The sequence below is a fragment of the Pleurodeles waltl genome, chromosome 4_2 (assembly GCF_031143425.1).
Source record: "Pleurodeles waltl isolate 20211129_DDA chromosome 4_2, aPleWal1.hap1.20221129, whole genome shotgun sequence".
NCBI lineage: Eukaryota > Metazoa > Chordata > Amphibia > Caudata > Salamandridae > Pleurodeles > Pleurodeles waltl.
The window spans coordinates 289,079,932-289,099,842 of record NC_090443.1 but is presented as its reverse complement, the minus strand read 5'-3'; the positions used below and the strand labels follow the sequence as shown (position 1 = coordinate 289,099,842).

The 19,911-nt window shown below is 48.5% G+C and overlaps 1 protein-coding gene across 2 annotated transcripts in view; it reads right to left on the bottom strand.

Moving 5' to 3' along the window:
* The window catches only part of MYH9 (myosin heavy chain 9), a 359,655-nt gene that overhangs the window by 143,335 nt on the left and 196,409 nt on the right, over positions 1-19,911 (bottom strand). For both annotated transcript variants that reach the window (XM_069231188.1, XM_069231189.1), the window contains exons 25-32: positions 14,012-14,183; positions 12,883-13,095; positions 12,605-12,749; positions 12,037-12,243; positions 11,712-11,816; positions 11,364-11,516; positions 10,487-10,735; positions 9,869-10,081 (exon numbers count right to left, since the gene is read on the bottom strand). In XM_069231188.1, coding sequence (XP_069087289.1) covers positions 9,869-10,081; positions 10,487-10,735; positions 11,364-11,516; positions 11,712-11,816; positions 12,037-12,243; positions 12,605-12,749; positions 12,883-13,095; positions 14,012-14,183 — 1,457 coding nt within the window. The remainder of the gene's footprint in view (positions 1-9,868; positions 10,082-10,486; positions 10,736-11,363; positions 11,517-11,711; positions 11,817-12,036; positions 12,244-12,604; positions 12,750-12,882; positions 13,096-14,011; positions 14,184-19,911) is intronic.

Sequence of the window (19,911 nt, the reverse complement as noted above, 5' to 3'; positions counted from 1 at the left end):
GCCCCAGCACCAGTGTTCTTTCACTAAAAATGTACCATTGTTCCCATAATTGGCACACCTTTGACACAGAGTTATAGCCTCTGGATACCTGGTAGCATGGTCCACCACCACCAGTATAAATCTGTTCCCAGAGGCAGTGGGAAGGCCTTTGGGGTGCCACCTGTCTTGCCACTGGCTTGGCAGGTGACACAGGAGTGACAAAACTCCTTAGTATCTTCAGACCAGTGAAAGTGTGGGACAAGCCTGTCCCAAGTCTTGCTTTGCCCCAAGTGACCTGCCAGGAGTATGTCATGTGACATTTTCAACAGAAACTCTATACTGCTGAGGTACTATTAACCTTCTGGTGGCACCATGCTTGGGTTCCCTTGCTTCTGAGTATAGGAGACAGTCCTCCCAGTACACCTTGGGGGTGCCACTGACATCCCCTACTTCTTGAAGGACAGCTTGCTGTCTTAACCCTTCAGTGTGGGACGGGTATAATGTGCCGTACTGAATTCTCTGGCAGGCCCTATGCACCTTCAAGATCAGCAGTGTCAGCTTTTAACTCTTCAGATGCAGGTTCTGCCAAGGGAGTGGATTCCTCCTTCTCAAAGGGAGAATCCTCACTGGAGGGAGGGGCAGGGGGCAACTTTTTGCCTTTCATACCCTTAGCAGCTTCTTGGGCCATTGTTCCAGGCTCCATGATTCCTTTTTCTTGTTACATTTTGGCCCGAGCCCTGGCCAAAGCAAAAATATGCCCTGTGATGCCCAGCATTGCTGCATGGGCCTCCAACTCCACTTCAGCGCAACCTGAAGTCTCCAAGTCATTTTCCAAGAGACATTCTACAGGTACGTCTGGACACTACAACTTTCTTTGGGCCAGCAACCTCCACCCATCATCTCTGGTCTTCCTGAACTTAAGTGAGTACTGTTCAGTGGTAAGACCAAATCCATCTAACAGACCAGAATTTAGAACTGTTTAGTTATCAGCATCCTCCTCTGACAGTAAGAAGCCTATCTCTACCCTTGTCAGAGAAGGGAGCCAAAAGGTAACCGCCCACTGTCTCTGGGGGACCCTCTGAACTTGCAGGCCCTTTTGAGAGGAGAGAACAACTTCTGGATGTCATCCCGCACCTTGTATGGGGGGGGGGGGGGGGGGGGGGGGGGAACAACCTTGCTAAGATTTCTGGAATCAAGAGTCCACCCTAAGCCAGGTTCCCTGAAACCAAAGTTGCTGCCACCATTGGGTTCTAACCCCAAACCCTGCCTCTCTCCAATGCCATGGCTCCCTCTTGAGGTCTAGCTGTTGCAGCTTGGTCTCCTCCAGCCTCACTTTCCTAAGTTACCTGTCTAAGGAGTCATCTTCTGGAGTTGAGCAGTTTGTCCCCTCTGATAGAGATGACATGAGTGGCAGGATGAGTATCTGTCCCTAGGTTTAGTAAACCCTCTGAACTAGTCCCCTGGGAACAAAGGAGGGCCTACTTAGATGGCCAACTTTGGCACTACCTGCAGTGCTCCCAGCTACACTAGGGGGTCCAGGGAACCCCGTGAACCTCGGAGGGACCCTTATGACCCTCCTCAGTGTCTAGATCCTCTCCTAACACTGGGGGGGGGGGGCTGTCAGCTTCTATTTCCTGTTCCCTCTCCTCCTGGCTACCAGCTTGATCCTGTTCATCTTGGAGAAGTCCCAAGAGTATACCCTCACTAGGGTTCCTCCCTGTCTTCAGTATCCTACTCTTACACACTTCCCTCAATTCCTGGACGGTAAGGTCCTCATAGTGAGAACCCATGTTCTTAGAGGTGCTAAGTACTCAAGACATGTTAGAGTGGAGCCTAACCTCCCTAACTTCCATTTTTTTATATTTTTTTTTTTAAGTTTGGAGCAAGGGGTATGGCCTAGACCCACGCTCTTACCCAAACCCTAAAGACTATGTCCTGATACTAGGTTTAAGTGGATGTCCCTAGCTAGTAAGTTGTCTTTCCCGTGGAAAATACAAGTGACAGAGTGGTAAGGCAATTGCAAGTGCTTATCCCACCGCTGCACCACCAATGTAAGAAGCTGGCCTAGAGTGTGATAGTACCAAAGGTACCATACACCTTATGCCAGGTATCCCCTCTTAATGAAGTGTAGGCAGTGTCTACAAGTCAGGCTCTTTAGGGGTAGCGGTGGATGAGCAGCCAAGGCTTCTCCAACAGACAAAGCTCATGCAATACCACTGTAGTCACACAGAACTTACACGCATGGAAGAAAACACTCAGTTGTACAACAATATATTTTTTGGCACAAAATACTAAACAAAAAAGAAAAAATGTGAACAAGATGCCCCCACCTAGATAAATAAAATGCGTAGAGGGGAGATGGGGAATTAGAAAACCACAAAGGTTAGTAACAGTACTCTCTTTCTCTCCCCCCCCCCCCCAACAACCAGGAATGCAGGAGTAAAACAGTGGATTTCTGCAAATCATCCAAAGGAGGTAAAGAAAAGGAAGACACCCAGAGAAGACTGCAAGAAAACCAGCTGTGGATTCCTGCCTGAAGAAAGAAGCTCTGTAGAGAGGGGGACCAAGTCCAAGAGTCACAGTGGAGACAAGGAGTAGGAGCTACTACCCACCCAGGAGGCTGGGATTTTGCAGGAAGGAGTGCTGGGGACTCGAGCTGCATGTTGCATGAAGTTCCCTTGGAGATGCAAACAAGCCTTGGCAGCTGCAAGTGACACGGTGCACATGGGTACTGTCCTACATGGGAAGGCAAGAGTCTACCTCCTCCAAAGTTGACAACTGGCAGAGAGGACCAAAAGGACTACTCTGACCACCACCCATGATGCAGGATCAACGCAGCTCAGCAGGAGAGAAGATCCACGCAGCCTGCTGTCGCTTGTTGTAGGTTCCTGTAGGAAGTGACTCCTTCACTCAGTGAGATTTCTTCTTCTTGTGCAGGATGAAGATTTGCAGTCTTCTGATGATGCACGGTGAGGAAACTGTAGCAAAGCTGCCAGGAACTCTGGTTACAATGTTGCAGGAGAGTGTTCATTGTAGATCTGCAGCTTGTGGGTTACTGTAGGGTCCAGTTGCGGTTTCGGAGGCTAGAAGTCGAAGTAAAGGTTGTAGAGGAGTCCTGCTGAAATCATGAAAGCCGAATCAGAGGACCCCACCCAAGAGAGACCCTAAATAGCCCTGAAAGGGGGGGAGGGGGGGGAGGGGGGCGACTGGTCACCTAACCAGGTAAGAATCTATCAGGCGGGGGCTCTGAAGTAACCTGCCTGGCCATTCAGATGCTCCCAGAGTTCCTTGCTAACCTTGGAATCAAGATGGCAGAACTATTTCAAAGTAAGGAATAGTATGCACAGAGTCCAAGGGTTCCCCTTAGAGGTAAGATAGTGGCAAAAATAGATAATACTAATGCTCTATTTTGTGGTAGTGTGGTCGAGCAGTAGGCTTATCAAAGGAGTAGTGTTAAGCATTTGTTGTACACACACAAGCAATAAATGAGGAACACTCACTCGGAGACAATTCCAGGCCAATAGGTTTTTGTATAGAAAAATATATTTTCTTAGTTTATTTTAAGAACCACAGGATCAAATTTTACATGTAGTACTTCAAATGAAAGGTATTGCAGGTAAGTACTTTAGGAACTTTGAATAATCAAAATAGCATATACAGTCTTTACATAAATCACATAGCTATTTTAAAACTAGACAGTGCAATTTTCAACAGTTCCTGGGGAGGTAAGTATTTGTTAGTTTTTGTAGGTAAGTAAACCACCTACGGTTCAAGTTTGGGTCCAAGGTAGCCCACCGTTGGGGGTTCAGAGCAACCCCAAAGTTACCACACCAGCAGCTCAGGGCCGGTCAGGTGCAGAGTTCAAAGTGGTGCCCAAAACGCATAGGCTTCAATGGAGAAGGGGGTGCCCCGGTTCCAGTCTGCCAGCAGGTAAGTACCCGCGTCTTCGGAGGGCAGACCAGGGGGGTTTTGTAGGGCACCAGGGGGGACACAAGTTAGCACAGAAAGTACACCCTCAGCAGCACGGGGCGTCCGGGTGCAGTGTGCAAACACACGTCGGGTTTCCGATGGAAATCAATGGGAGACCAAGTGGTCTCTTCAGTGATGCAGGCAGGCGGGGGGGGGGGGGGGGGGGTCTCCTCGAGGTAGCCACCACCTGGGCAAGGGAGGGGGCCTCCTGGGGGTCACTCCTGCACTGGAGTTCGGATCCTTCAGGTCCTGGGGGCTGCGAGTGCAGAGTCTTTTCCAGGCGTCTGGATCTGAGGAACAGGCAGTCGCGGTCAGGGGGAGCCTTGGGATTCCCTCTGCAGGCGTCGCTGTGGGGGCTCGGGGGGGGGGGGGGGGGGGGACTCTGGCTACTCACGGTGTCGCAGTCACCGGTGAGTCCTCCCTGAAGTGTTTGTTCTCTGCAAATCGAGCTGGGGGCGTCGGGTGCAGAGTAGCAAGTCTCACGCTTCCGGCGGGAAAACGCAAGTTGTTTTAAAGTTGCTCCTTTGAAACAAAGTTGCAGTCTTGGGTGAACAGAGCTGCTGTCCTCGGGAGTTTCTTGGTCCTTCTAGAGCAGGGCAGTCCTCTGAGGATTCAGAGGTCGCTGGTCCCTGGGGAAAGCATCGCTTGAGCAGTGTCTTTAGAAGGGGGGGGGGGGGGGGGTCACATTCCCTCTTTGTGCCTCTTCCCAAGGGGAGGGGGTCACATTCCTATCCCTATTGGGGGGATTCCTCCATCTGCAAGATGGAGGATTCCTAAAAGTCAGAGTCACTTCAGCTCAGGTTGCCTTAGGGGCTGTCCTGACTGGTCAGTGACTACTCCTTGTTTTTCTCATTATCTCCTCCGGCCTTGCGTGGGGCTGTGGCCGGAGGGGGGCGGGCAACTCCACTAGCTGGAATGCCCTGTGGTGCTGGAACAAAGGGGGTGAGCCTTTGAGGCTCACCGCCAGGTGTTACAGCTCCTGCCTGGGGGAGGTGATAGCATCTCCACCCAGTGCAGGCTTTGTTTACTAGCCACAGAGTGGACAAAGGCACTCTCCCCATGTGCCAGCAACATGTCTCGAGTGTGGCAGGCTGCTAAAACCAGTCAGCCTACATGGCTAGTTGGTTAAGGTTTCAGGGGGCACCTCTAAGGTGCCCTCGGGGGTGTATGTTACAATAAAATGTACACTGGTATCAGTGTGCATTTATTGTGCTGATAAGTTTGATACCAAACTTCCCAGTTTTCAGTGTAGCCATTATGGTGCTGTGGAGTTAGTGTATGACAGACTCCCAGACCATACACTCTTATGGCTACCCTGCACTTACAATGTCTAAGGTTTGGCTTAGACACTGTAGGGGCACAGTGCTCATGCACTGGTGCCCTCACCTATGGTATAGTGCACCCTGCCTTAGGGCTGTAAGGCCTGCTAGAGGGGTGACTTATCTATACTGCATAGGCAGTGTGAGGTTGGCATGGCACCCTGAGGGGAGTGCCATGTCAACTTACTCGTTTTGTCCTCACCAGCACACACAAGCGGGCAAGCAGTGTGTCTGTGCTGAGTGAGGGGTCCCTAGGGTGGCATAAGACATGCTGCAGCCCTTAGAGACCTTCCCTGGCATCAGGGCCCTTGGTCCCAGTTACAAGGGACTTACCTGGATGCCAGGGTGTGCTAATTGTGTAAACAAAAGTACAGGTTAGGGAAAGAACACTGGTGCTGGGGCCTGGTTAGCAGGCCTCAGCACACTTTCAAATCAAAACATAGCATCAGCAAAGGCAAAAAGTCAGGGGGTAACCATGCCAAGGAGGCATTTCCTTACAAACAGTCAGAAATCTTGATGAACCAAAAAAATGGGAGTAACCATGCTAAGAAAGAGGGCACTTTCCTACAGTCAGGCAGGGCTTCGCCAGAGCCAACTGTGGTGGTTTTCCCTAGTGGAGCAGAATCACCTTGGCTTACTAGAACGTTGGCTAATGGTTGCCCACCTTTCCTGCACTGTCTTTCTTCTTCCAGGGCTTACTTGCAGCATCAGCAATTCCAGAATCCTTGGGTGAGGAGAGGCATTGGACCAGTGCCTCACTTTAGCTCCGACCAAACTCCAGGTGGCCATTTCCAAGGAGACAGTCAAGGGGGAGGTATGCACTGAATACCACCTTTCTCCAACTAAGGGATCCAGCTATTTTTAGGGGTACTAAAGCCACAAGACTAACAGTAACCTTTTCTGGGCTAGCCCTTACTCTTCTAGTCTCACCTGGAATATATTTGTTGGAGAGGACTGCCCTGTCATGCACAATAGTGTGAGTGCCACGGATATATCTCAGGGCAGGTGCAGGGATTTCATTCACTAATAAGTGGTGGAAGTGTCTACTCCCCTGTGGAATCTCCATCTCACCTTGAGTGCCCCCTTTGCAGTTAAAATCTATGAGGACCGCCTCATCTGAGGAGTCACCCTCCATTGCTACGTTGGCAAGCCCTGGGTGCACACTAGTGTGTTTGTTTTTAGGACAGGAAGTTTCCTTGGTTCAGTGCTCTGTTTGTTTATAGTGAAAGTATCTCAGTTTTTACCCTGGGACCCCACATTTGTTTTTGTGAGGTGTCTTGGGGTCGACCATCCTGGACTGATTTTTGGGGACCTACAGAGGACTCCTTACTTTTGTCTAACTCCTGAGTCGTCCACCTGTGTCTAGTTTTGGACACTATGGTTTTTACCCCAGTGATCAGCCTTCTTCCAAACTCTGGGGGTGAAACTGATCTCAGTCCACCAGGTGCTGATGCAACTTTTCAGAAGTGCAGTTAGTTAATAGATGTTCCTTCATAAGCAAATTATAAAGCTCGTCATAATCATGAAACTTGCTTCCCTTCAACCAACCAACTAGTATTTTTACTGAAAATTCTACTAAGTCTATCCAGGACTGACTCTGGATTTTCTGACTCTTCCTGAACCTTATTCTATATTCCTCAGTGTTGAGTACAAAGCCCTCAATCAGGGTATCCTTAATGATGTCTCAGGACTCAGCAACTGCCTCTCCAAATGTCAGGAGTTTATCCCTGCACCTGCCCGAGAACAGTTCTCAAAAGAGAAAGCCCCAATACTTTTGGCTGACCTTCCGGGCACTATAAGCTCTCTCAAATGCTATGAACATTTGAGGAGATCACCCTCCAAGTATTTTGGTACAATCCCTTTGGGGATTGTAGGGTCAAAAGTTACCTCTTTCTCCTTATTTTTATTATTGCTGCCAGGAGAGGCTCTAAACCCATCCGTATGCTCTTTTACTATAGCTGGGAGTTTAGCTTCTATTTCTAGCCTCCAAGCTGTTTTTATTGGAGTTAAGCATCTCCCATGTCTTCATCCCCTGGGGTACGATCAGGCGATCCAGTGGTATTGCTAGCCAAGGGAGTGCCAAGAGAATTTTCAACCTCCTCCTTCCCCAATTTAGGGGAGGGGGCTTCTTTTTCTGCCATGGCCCTCACATTTTCTATTATCAACTGTTGCAGGGGAGCTTTTGTGGGTTTAGAACTCATGCAAAGTTTCCATGCTTTAGAGAACTCCATAGGTTGGGGTACCTTAAGGTGTTAATAGGGTGCCAGGTTGAGCACTAGAGGCTGGTAGGGTTTCAGGAGGCACCTCTAATGTGCTCTCTGGGTACATGTATTGGTAAATCCAACAGTGTGGGTTTACCAATACAAGATGTTGGATACCAAACAACCCTATCTTCAGTGAAGCCATCATGTAGCTGGGGAACTCGTATTAGCCACTCTGCAACTCTTGCTTTTGCCAAGGCTTGTTGGTGGTTTTTCAACACCACTGACGGACTGCAACTCTTCTTCCGATGTGGGACATCAACTGCATCACTTGTAGAACTTACTCTGCTCCTGTGCTGCACAGCCGACTCCTGGTCTTTACCATTGACCTGGTCATGCATCTCCAGAAGGGTGGGTAGTTTCTCCTGGCCCAACTGTACACTACAAATGGAACTGGACTAGGTCCTTCATATGCAGGCCCTACTCTGTCAGGATCCATCTTCTGTTTCTTCCAGTTTTGCACAGTCCTTTCACAAAGTTTACGTGTGTGCGTGTGGTACTTACCTTTTGGGGTTTTTAATTCCCCCAACTTCCCTCAACAGACTCCCATTCCCTGGGTGGGGATCGGTCTTTCGCATTCCATTTACTTATATGGTTTGGTCACCCACCCCTCCACCCCCCAGCTTCCTAGACACTGCCTATACCTCACAAATAGGGCATACCTCGACCTGGTGTAAGGTTATAAAACCATAGGTGCTCACCACACATCAGGCCAGCTTTCTACACCAGCCACAAATAAATATTAGTACTCAAATCTTTGCAAACCACCATCTATACACAGGAGACAGACTCAGAGGCCTCAAATCTCTTCAAGAGGGTAGCTGGTGGCAAAGATTTATTGGCTGAGGAAACCGCTTAGAAAGAGCAACATCAAGCAGTGTTCTGATACAACAGTCTTCGAAAAAGACCAGAGCAGGCTTCTTAACATTCAACAGACTTGCATCGTTAAGCAAAAGGCTAACAGGAAGCCTGTGGAGGAGAGGCCCCAAAAAGTGCAACACAGGGTTATAGATCCCATCCGCACAAGCAAGCACAAACACGTGTCAGGCAGCAGAGCCACATTTGTTTTCTGGATTGAAAGGAAGTGTAGTTCCTTCAGCACAGATGCATTGTGACCTAATAGGGAAGCACAGTATGGCCTACAGAGAACAGCCAGTACACCTCATACCTCCTGCCAGACAAAAATATCTTTTCAAAATGACAGATCGGAAAAAGTAAATAGGCATCCAAAGTAGAGCACACAGCCCTCAATTTTAGCCTCTGCACAAAAACAGGTACATTTACAATCAAGAAATATTCCTTAAGGTACATTTAACTCTGTGTAGAATGTCAAATTTATCAATCTAAAACAAATGGGAGGAGAATCTGTGGCTTATCGCAATATGGTGGTATACTCAAGGGGGTAGGGGTGCATGGTAAGAAGAGCAATGACATCCCTCCTCCAACATCCAAAACTTCGACTGGAGAAAAACGCCAACTGTTGGGGAGTACATTTGGCTTTGAACTGCGCTGGGTCCTTAGGTGATTTGTTCTATCATGCCCTTCTAGTAGAGTGGACATGAAACAATTGAATTCTTGAGCGACCACAATGAGAAAGTACCAGTGTGTGTGGTACCAAAGTTACAAAATATGTATGAGTGCTAGAGTTTCCACCTCGACTGAGAGCAGTATTTAAAAAAAGAAAGTCACAAAAAAAAATAAAAGTGAAAAAAGGCTCCGGCCTTACTGGTCACCTGGGAGAAAAAAAAAAACACAAACAGAATCTCACACCAAAGAAGGGAAAATATTTACTAATGTAAGATACTAAAGGTAAAGGCTGGCAGGCAAAAACAAGAGCACTCCAGCTACTGCACACCCAAGGAAAAACAGCTATGGACTCGAGATACTTGCCATGTGGTACTATGGACACCCGCCAGTAAGTAATTTCACCGCATGGAGATACTAGCAAATGTTGCACTTTAAAATTAACACCCATGTGTAAGAGTTTAAGGATCCAACATGTAGTGAATCAACACATCAAAAATTCATATATGCTCACATTTTTTTAAACTGGAAAGTGGGAGATTTTGTTGGAAAAACAAAATGTGCCAATGTACAGGGAAGACTGCTAAAGGGGAAAAAAATGTATAAAATATGATTTGTCTTTAAAAAAAAATGGAGCCGACTGAATCAGGTCTGTTGGTGCATTAGAAAAAAACTCTGCAGCACACATCCTTTATCCCCCTCTCATGTACACAAAATCTACCCCTACGAGATTAAAAAAAAAAAAAAAAAAAAAAAAAAAAAGAGTACTCGCCAAGCTGACTGGATATTCTTATTCTCCACAAGGACGGTACTTACACTCTTGCCCACATCATCTTTGGAGCTGACCAGATCCTCCATCTCTGCACGCAGCTGCTTGTTCAGTCTCTCCAGCTCCGATTTCTGCTCCATGGCTTCCTCAAGTGCTCGAGCCAAAGCCAGGGCCTTGGTTTCCTTTTCGCGGGCTTCGGCCTCAGCACGGTCACGCTCCTCAGCATACTTGGATGAGATGGTCTTCTCTTCACCAAGCATCTAAGACAGGAAGACAAGTCAGGTCTTTACCACTGTACACATTAGGAATTCAGAGGTTCTCTTCTGGTGCAGCTTCTTGTACAAGTGACTCAGTGCTATGAGTCAATCCTGCAGATTGCACCCAGACAGACTTCCTTCTCTACACCCCCTCATACCCAGCTTTCAATTACTCCAAAATACACAACCAATCAGAAGACTACCTCTATGCCCTTGCAGCACTTGTTTCTATTCAGTCTTGTAGTTTGCACTGTCTGCCAAGCTATTGCACAGTGTCCACCCTCCTCTCAAAGCTCCCCTCAGCACCAGTTCAGTCACACATTTTACACTACCTCAACCAACCCACAACACACCTCAGACAGTGACCAGCACCTACAAATGTTTCCACACCCCAACATGTGCACACACCTGGTCAAACTTCTTCTGCTTTTTTTCAAGGTTGGACACAATCTGGCGCTGGTGATCCAGGTCCACAGCTAGATCATCTAGCTCCTGCTGCAGGCGTGTCTTGGTCTTCTCCAGCTTGTCGTAAGCAGCTGCCTTCTCCTCGAAGCGCTGGTTGATGCTCTCCAAGTCCTTTTGCAGCTTCTTCTTTGACTCTTCTACTGTGTCCAGAGATCCTAGGCCCTCGTCCATCCTCCGTTTCATGTCAGCCATCTGCAGGAACAGGCAGATTATCGAAGGAGGAAGAGTTAGAAGGGGACAATTTGAGACGAAACATTTATGGTGAAGTAAGCCTTCAAAGAATGTCCTAAAAAGGAAGTGATCAAAGCAACAATAATAAAAATTGCAAGAAGTTATAAAAGGGAAAATGATAGTGTGAGGGATAATTTAACAAGCAGCACTAGATGGAGGAGTTTAGTTAAGATGATAGAAAGAAGAATGTTCAGTCAAGCCATGCGTGAAAAAGGTGTTCAACAGCACAGAAAGCTTGCATGTGGGCACACCAGTTAATATATCCAACAAAAGATTTCAAAGAGACCAGAAAGGATTCACTGTATAGTAAAAGCAAGGTTTGATGCCTAGTGAGCCAAATTCACCCTCTTTAAAGTCTCATCTTCCAGTGAGCTGCATGCTAGAGTTTGCACCTGGAAAGCCCTAAACTAGTGAAGTACAGAACTTCCACCCTAAAGGAAGGTGCTTCTTTGTGGCATATATGAATTCTGCATGACCCTACAACAAGGCTGAAGCTTAGCACTACAATGTATATCATGGTTCCAGCCTGCTCAGCATAGACACATGGTGCAACAGCAGCACGTTAACATGCATCTTATATGCACTGCACCTGAGACTGCAAAGTTGTAATCTGCTTGGTACAGTTCCGCTTGGCCTCCTCCTCTTCCTCAAGCTGCTCACGCAAGTTGTGCATCTCTTCATCCATCTGCTTCACCTTAGTGCTGAGCCCCAGCTTCTGCCGTGTCTCCTCCTGAAGAAGCTCCTGCTCATGGACAAGAAAGGAAGGATCAGGAGACTAAACAATGCATCTTGCAACAAACTCACCCCTACACAGCCTGCCTTGCATGGAGTCTAGGATAGACCATGGCAAGAAATTGTTGGCAAGGCTTATTAGCATTGTAAGTGAACCTGTGAACACATCTCTAGTTTATGAACAGGCCTAGCCTGTCCAGCTCACCTGTGTGTCCTGTAGCTGTGACTCCAGTGTGGAGAAGTCTTTGGCCATCTTGATGGACTTGCTGTCGGACTGAGTCAGGAGACCAGTGAGATTGTCGAGCTCCACCTGCAGAACAAACACGATCACAATAAGCTCAGAACGATCTTAATTAAGAGACTATGTTCTAAACTACAACCCTCATCACAGCACACTAGGTCAGCACTCACCACCATTCTAGCAGAAACTACAGTCCTGTGCCCAACTAATTCCATACCACACATTGCAAAGCGAGCACTCCAGTTCTGTTTAAAAATACTAATTTTCTAAGATGACAACGGCCACTCACCTGCATCCGGTTGGCCTTCTCTGCCAACTCTGCACGGATCCTCTCGCCATCTGAGAATTTGACCTGCAGTTCCTGCAGCTGGGTCTCAACTTTCTTCCTCTTGTGCTCAGAGTCTCCCCTGCCTTGCAGCAGAGCCTTCACCTCAGTTGTCAACTCATTGCGTTCTGCCTCCAGGGCCTGCTTGGCCTTTTCAAGGTTTCCTTTCAGCTTCACGTCAGAAAACAAAAGAAGGCATCCATTAGATACAGATGACCAGACTCAAACTGAAAGCAGAGAGATAGGGAGCAGGGTATAGGTGGCAAGTAAAGGACCCACAATTAGAAACTTCCAACGTGGGGTACACAGAACACAAAAATGCTGACAGATGGATGGGTCTGGGAATTATTTTGTTAAGAATAAGCTTAAGTAAGTAAGGGTTGTAGAAAGACCATGGATCAATTTTAATTGACCTAACCCATCTCTTAAATGAGTGCACCACCAAATTAATGACCACCCACCATAATTCTGTGAACCCTGCATCATGACAGTCTCCTCTGCACCATGCTCACCCTGGCAGAGGTTCGCTCACCCGCTTAGTTTGCTCCAGCTGCTCAGATAGCTCTTCAACTGCCTGCGAGTGCTTCTGACGGATCTCTTGGATTTGTGCCTCATGTGTCTTGGCCTCATCATCAAGGGTCTTCTTCAGCTGAGTCACTTCTTGCTCACGCTTGGTCCTGGTAAATAAGGTGCCCTGGTTAATGAAGTCATAGGGAGAAAGGAGGCCCCACATTTCTTCACAAGTATCACCAAGCCTGTTAGTGTAACAACCACCCCCACTTTGTGAGAGTGCCCAGCACATTCCCCTACCTGAGTTCCTGCTGAGCGGCTGTGGTGTCCAGGGTGTCTTCCAGCTCGGTCTTGAGGGCCTCCAGCTCTTCCCCCAAGTCACGCTTCTGCTTCTCTGCTTTATTGCGGGCAGCACGCTCTGAATCCAGGTCTTCTTGGAGCTCACTGATCTGGGTCTCCAGCTCACGAATCTTCTTGATAGCCATGTTCTTCTGCCCAGCCTCCTCCTCCATTCTGTCAACAAAGATCAAAAGCTCAGAATTTCCTGCGTATTGGACTAAAATGCAGAAAAACCCATTGAATCTTGCTCCCCTCACAGGGAACAGAGCAACTGAGGATTGATAGCATCTCAATTATTGATGTCTTCCCCAGAAGACAATTTATACCAAAAGTGAACCGCAAAATGGGATCTTGCACCCCTCCTAAGAGGGGACACTGCCAGTGAGGAGTAACTGCGTTATCAGATGCAGCTCCTCTCCTGAGTGAAGAGTACCATGCCTTAAAGTAAATGATTGCACCTGCAACACGAGCTAACAGAGACCCAGGTGGTCTGTCCATTTTTACCCATGCATGTTGAAGAAATACTTGACGACACAAGCTGCCAAAGGATGAAGCAGCTACTAAAAATCCTGAGCATCGCCAACATTTAGAATTACATTATCTTTAAACAAGTAATCTGAAAAAGCACTAAACTGAAAGTGACCCACAAACCATTATATGGGTTAATGCTTAGACTCCTTTAGAGATACGACCTATATTTATTATAGTGGTACACTTTAAGGGGTAGTTTGGCAATATCAATTTTAAATGAGTTTCCAAGCGCAAGGCAACCAAACTCCACTGGGTGACGGGTTTTCTGAAAAGCTCAGCAGTTTTGTACTAAAAAACACCCAAAGCCAATAACTAGAAGGATGGTGAGACTGCATCTGAAATCACAGTGAAGCAGATGATTGTGTACGATATTAGACTTCTAGAGTGCACCAAAATAGCTGAGTCCTTTCTCGACCTCCATTTCCCAACCCTAAAGGGGAGTGGGCACAACTATCATTTGAATCAGAACAAGTAAGCACACCTGACAGCGCGGGTATACAATACTCCGTTATTCCAAATATTTGCAATGATGACTAAGTTACGTTGGAGAAGACCTTACCTGGCAAGGGCCGCCTGTAGTTCCTCTTCTTTCTTAGCAAGCTGCATCTTGAGCTCAGCAATCTGCGCTTGCAACTCCGCAATCTGATCGTGGAGGTCAGTGGAATCACCTTCCATCTTCCGCCGAGTCTTCTCTAGCTCCTGGCGCTGTTTCTCCTCTCTTCGGAGTCGTTCTATGTGAATAGACAAAGCATGGGTTTATCAAAATACAATGCCTACTGAGGGAGGGAGGGAGCAGAACCAGAGCTGGAAGAGGAGAAGCTGGGGTGAAAACTGGTCTGTAATAAATAATGCAAGCCAAAATTAGTGACACCACCAGCCCCCACTGTAACCACAGGGCCTCTGTATAGCATACTTTGAGCATATAGATGGACTCTGGAAGGAACACAGATGAATTTGTAGGATATGAGATGAAAGAACACAAGGTGAAAATGCTGGTATAATTCAACAGCTAGCAAATCTGCCCAAGGGAGGCAGAAGGAAAATGTAAGCAGGTACAAAGTAAGGTGGTGGAAAGGAGTGGCATCAGTTGGAGGGGGTAATTTTCAACCCCAAGAAAGCCATGTCTACACAGGGCCCCTTTTTTTTTTTTTTTCTTTTTTTTTTTAAACTGGTAGGCTACATGCTTGGGAAACAAGAGACTTGCTTCAGTACTGACCTGTTCCTTAACCATCCACAAGGTGGCAATGAACTCAGATACAAGAAACTAAAGGGGACCAAAAGCAAGAGTATGACAGTCAAACTGAAAACAAGAATTTCGGTGTCTTCTTTGTAATTTGTCCAATAAAGTGGTGCACATATTCTGGGTGAAAGGGTAAATGTGTCCAAATCGGTCTGGAAAAAAAAGTTTGCCATCCTCATGGAATATAAAAAACACTGAATGCTGCACAGGATATGTAACTGAAAATACTTTTCATTCAAAGCATCTGTAAAGGAGTAGCCTGCATAATGTGTGGATAACGCAAACATCAAATGAGGTCTCAAGACAGTCTGGCCAACCATTGCTTGCTATCTGGTTAGGAAATACACAGTAATGCTAAGTGAATGCTGGTGGGGCTGACTAAGTAGCTGATTTGCATGTGTCAGCTATGGGAATGTTTCCCAGGAATGCCTTGGTCATATCATCCTTGCATATAGGGGGCACCTGGGGTACAGAGGAGGGCATTATGGCAGCAAATTTGGATTCACTTGACTATGTGTAAAGAAATGGCTCCCTGTTGCAGTTACCCCCCATTTTTATCCCGATACTGATGCTGACTTGACTGATAAGTGTGCTGGGACCCTGCTAACCAGGCCCCAGCACCAGCACCAGTGTTCTTTCACCTAAAATGTACCATTGTCTCCACAATTGGCACAACCCTGGCACCCAGGTAAGTCCCTTGTAACTGTAAAAGGGCCCTGATGCCAGGGAAGGTCTCGAAGGGCTGCAGCATGTCTTATGCCACCCTAGGGACCCCTCACTCAGCACAGACACCCTGCTTGCCAGCTTGTGTGTGCTGGTGGGGAGAAAATGACTAAGTCGACATGGCACTCCCCTCAGGGTGCCATGCCAACCTCACACTGCCTGTGGCATAGGTAAGTCACCACTCTAGCAGGCCTTACAGCCCTAAGGCAGGGTGCACTATACCCCAGGTGAGGGCATAGGTGCATGAGCACTATGCCCCTACAGTGTCTAATCAAAACCTTAGACATCGTAAGTGCAGGGTAGCCATAAGAGTATATGGTCTGGGAGTCTGTCATGCACAAACTCCACAGCACCATAATGGCTACACTGAATACTGGGAAGTTTGGTATCAAACTTCTCAGAATAATAAACCCACACTGATACCAGTGTTGGATTTATTAATAAATGCACACAGAGGGCATCTTAGAGATTCCCCTGTATTTTACCCAATTGTTCCGTGCAGGACTGACTGGTCTGTGCCAGCCTGCTGCTGAGAGACTAGTTTCTGACCCCATGTGGTGAGGGCCTTTGTGCTCTCTGGGGACAGAAACAAAAGCCTGCTCTGGGTGGAGGTGCTTCACACCTCCCCCCCTGCAGGAACTGTAACACCTAGCAGTGAGCCTCGTGTTACAATGCCCCAGGGCACTCCAGCTAGTGGAGATTCCCGCCCCCTGGAGACAGCCCCCACTTTTGGCAGCAAGTCCAGGGGAGATAATGAGAAAAACAAGGAGTCACCACCCCCCAGTCAGGCCAGCCCCTAAGGTGTCCTGAGCTGAGGTGACTGACTTTTAGAAATCCTCCATCTTGTAGAAGGAGGATTCCCCCAATAGGAATAGGGATGTGCCCCCCTCCCCTCAGGGAGGAAGCACAAAGAGGGTGTACCCACCCTCAAGGTGAGTAGCCATTGGCTACTGCCCTCCCAGACCTAAACACCCCTAAATTCAGTATTTAGGGGCACCCCAGAACCTAGGAAACTAGATTCCTGCAACCTAAGAAGAGGACTGCTGAACTGAAAAACCTGCAGAGAAGACGGAGACACCAACTGCTTTGGCCCCAGCTCTACCGGCCTGTCTCCCCAATTCTAAAGACACTGCTCCAGCGACACGTTCCCAGGGTCCAGCAACCTCTGAAGCCTCAGAGGACTATCCTGCATCTAGAGGACAGTGGTTCTGTTCACCAAAGACTGCAACTTTGCAACAAAGAAGCAACTTTGAAACACACGTTTCCCGCCGGAAGCGTGAGACTTTGCACTCTGCACCCGACGCCCCCGGCTTGACTTGGAGAACACACACCACAGGGATGACTCCCCGGCGACTAGAGCATTAGAATGATCTCTTTTTGCCACTATCTTACCTCGAAGGAGAACCCTTGGACTCTGTGCATACTATTCCTTACTTTGAAATAGTGCATACAGAGCCAACTTCCTACACTATCCATCTGGCAATGTCCACTTTAGGTATGAGTCGGCCCTTGCGAGGCTGAGCAAAGGCTACATATAGTTGATTTGCTTTGAAATGGCTTGGTACTTTTAATGTAGTACATACGAAATAACTTTTATCAGAGTCCTCTCCGCCTTAGAAGTCAGAGTCTGGCTGTGGGAAAAAGACAAGGAGCTCTACAGTCTGGTTCAGTTTAAAAGCTAAGACCACCTAAGGAAGGGAAGTAGGGTTAATTCTGAGCAGCTGTAGGAAAGTGTTATCTTTCTAGCACAGTTACCCCCACATAGTGTCTGATATCAGTGTGTATAGACTGCAGTTCACTGTGATCCTGCTAACTAGTACTACAGAGAATATGCGGTCTCCTCTAAATGTGGTTGCTGGTAAACTTTACACCCACAACTGGCATACTGGTGCCCCCATGTAAGTGCCTAATATATGGTATTTAAGTACCCAGAGCATAGGTACACCAAGGGTCCCCCTCCACCCCCCATGGGCTGCAGCATGTATCGTGCCACCAATTGGAGCCCATGCAAACTGTCTGAAGGCCTGCAACTGCAGCCTACGTGAAATGGTGCATGCACCCTTTCACCACAGAACCAGGTCACTGCACTTAGACACTAAGTAATCCCCTCTGGTAGGCCATGCAGCCCAAGGGCAGGGTGCATGTCCAAGCGTGAGGGCATCCCTGCATGAGCACGGTGCCCCTACAGACCCCTGGCCAGTTCCTGGACTAAGTGTTGGGAAGCCATCTTAAGGTATGTAGGACGGTGGTCAACACGAGTGGTCCAAATACATAATGGCTTCTTTGCACAGAGACATGTTTGGTATCAAACCTATTGGAATCATGCAACTACCCCAATTCCAGTGTTAGTTGCATGTCACCATGTACTCTGGGAGTTCCTTAGAGGATTCCCCAGTTCTGCCTGTGCAGCCTTAAGGGGCCTAACTGTCAGACCACGCTGCTGCTGACCCCCAGACACTGTTCTGCTCTCCTGCTGGTGATCCTGGCTCAAGCCAGAGAGGGAGAACAAATTAATTCCGGAAAGGGAGAGGTGTCACCACCTTCCCCTGTCTATTAGGTGTTTAAAGGCTAGGGTGGTATGGCCTCTGAGTGCCACCAGACTGCTTTGAAGGGCACATTTGGTGCCCTCCTTGCATAATTTGGTTCGCACCAGTTCTGCTCTGGCGCACAACTACACAAAGGACAGGGAAGTGACCACCCCCCCTGTCTAGCTTCTTCCCCTAGGGAGGCACAGAGCCCTGCCAGGTGGCCATTTGATGATGTCATCTTAGAAACCAGATGGGCAGAGACCCCCTGGGAGCATCTGGCTGGTTAGGCAGGGTAGATGACCATGACCCACTCCGATTAGTGGGTCACTTCAGAGTGACCAACCCCCTTTCAGAGTTACATAATGGCTGCCCCGTGGGTGGGTCCTCAAATTTGTTGAGTATCTCAACAAGGAACTCTGCAAGACATCTGCTCCTGGCCTCTGGAACTACTGCTAGTCTGCTTTGGAACCGAAATGTGTGCTTCTGGTGGTAAGGATCCCACTACAACATGGTTCCTCTGGATCCTGCAAGAATTCTACAACATCCAAGGATGTGCATCCTCCAGTGTCACAAGGTCTCTGTTTGCACCAGGAAGCAAGAAGGAGTCCCTCTTGGAGTAAAAGGAGTCACTCCCCTGCATCCGCAGGCACCTCAAGACAGCATGGACAGGCTGGTGGGGTCTGCCGTCCCAGAGTAAGTACCTGTGGCTCGGAGGGAAGACCGAGGGAGGGAATTAGGGGAGCACTGGAGGGGGCCCAAGTAGGCACCAAATCCCACACCCTCAGCGGCACTGGGCAGCCGGGTGCAGGTTGCAAACAGGCAGTCAGGTTTCTAATAAAGCTATGAGGGGACCCCGGGGGTCACTCAGGCGCTGCAGGCGAGGTCCAGGGGGGTGTCTCAGGCACACCCAGTCAGACGGGGAAGAGGGCCACCTGTTGATAGTTGCTGCACCGGTGGTCAGTTTTGAGTCTGGAGGCTGCGGATGCAGTGCTTCTCCAGGTGACAGATATTTGTCCAGGGCAGCCACGGACAGGGGTGTCCTTCGGATTCCCTCTGCATGTGTTGTGGAGGGGTGGAGAGGTCAACCCAGGGTGGGCTCTTGGTCGCTGTTGCCTGGGGGTCCTCTGGTTGGTTGGACCACCTGGAACCAAGCTGTGAGCATTGGGGCAAAGTGGTTCGGTCTCATGCTTCTGGAGTGAGGGGGGGGGGGGGGGGGGGGGGGGAAGTCCTTTAGAAGCAGTTTCTTTTGGACAGGGCCGCTGTCTACTGGAGTTTCTTGAGCCTGATGCAGGCAGTCCTCTGGAGGTTTTTCAGGGATTGCTGGTTCTGCAGGTTCTTTGAAGCAGGGGACAGGCCGAAAGGGCTGCGGTCGAGTCAATGTTGGTCTTTGTGGGGTTTTCAGCTCAGCGGTCCTTTCTTGAGGTCGTCAGGAATCGGACTAGCTTGGTTCAGGGAGCCCTTAAATGCAAGATTTAGGGACATTCTAAGGGGTCAGAGGGCAGTAGCCAATGGCTACTGTCCCTGAGGGTGGCTACACCCTTTCTGTGCCCACTCCCTTTGGGGATGGGGCACAGTGCTAACGCTATTGGTCCCTGTCCTCCAAACCAAGATGGAGGATTCTGCAAGGAGGTGGTCACTTCAGCATTGGACACCTTCGGGGTGGTCCTAGCTGAGGTGGGGACTCCTTGTTTTTCCTAATTATCCATCTGGACTTGCCCAGCCCCTGCACAAAGCCCCACTTTTGGCAACATCTCAACTAGCTGGAGTACTCTGGGGCATTGTAACACAAATCCTGAGGCTCAGTGCTAGGTGTTACAGTTCCTGCTTGGGGGGGGGGAGAATGTGTGAAACACCTCCACCCAGTGCAGGCTTTATTGGCCCCAGATATCACAAAGGCTCTCTAAGGAAATGCCTCCTTGGCATGGTTACCCCCTGATGTTTTGCCTTTGCTGCTGCTATGTTTTGAAT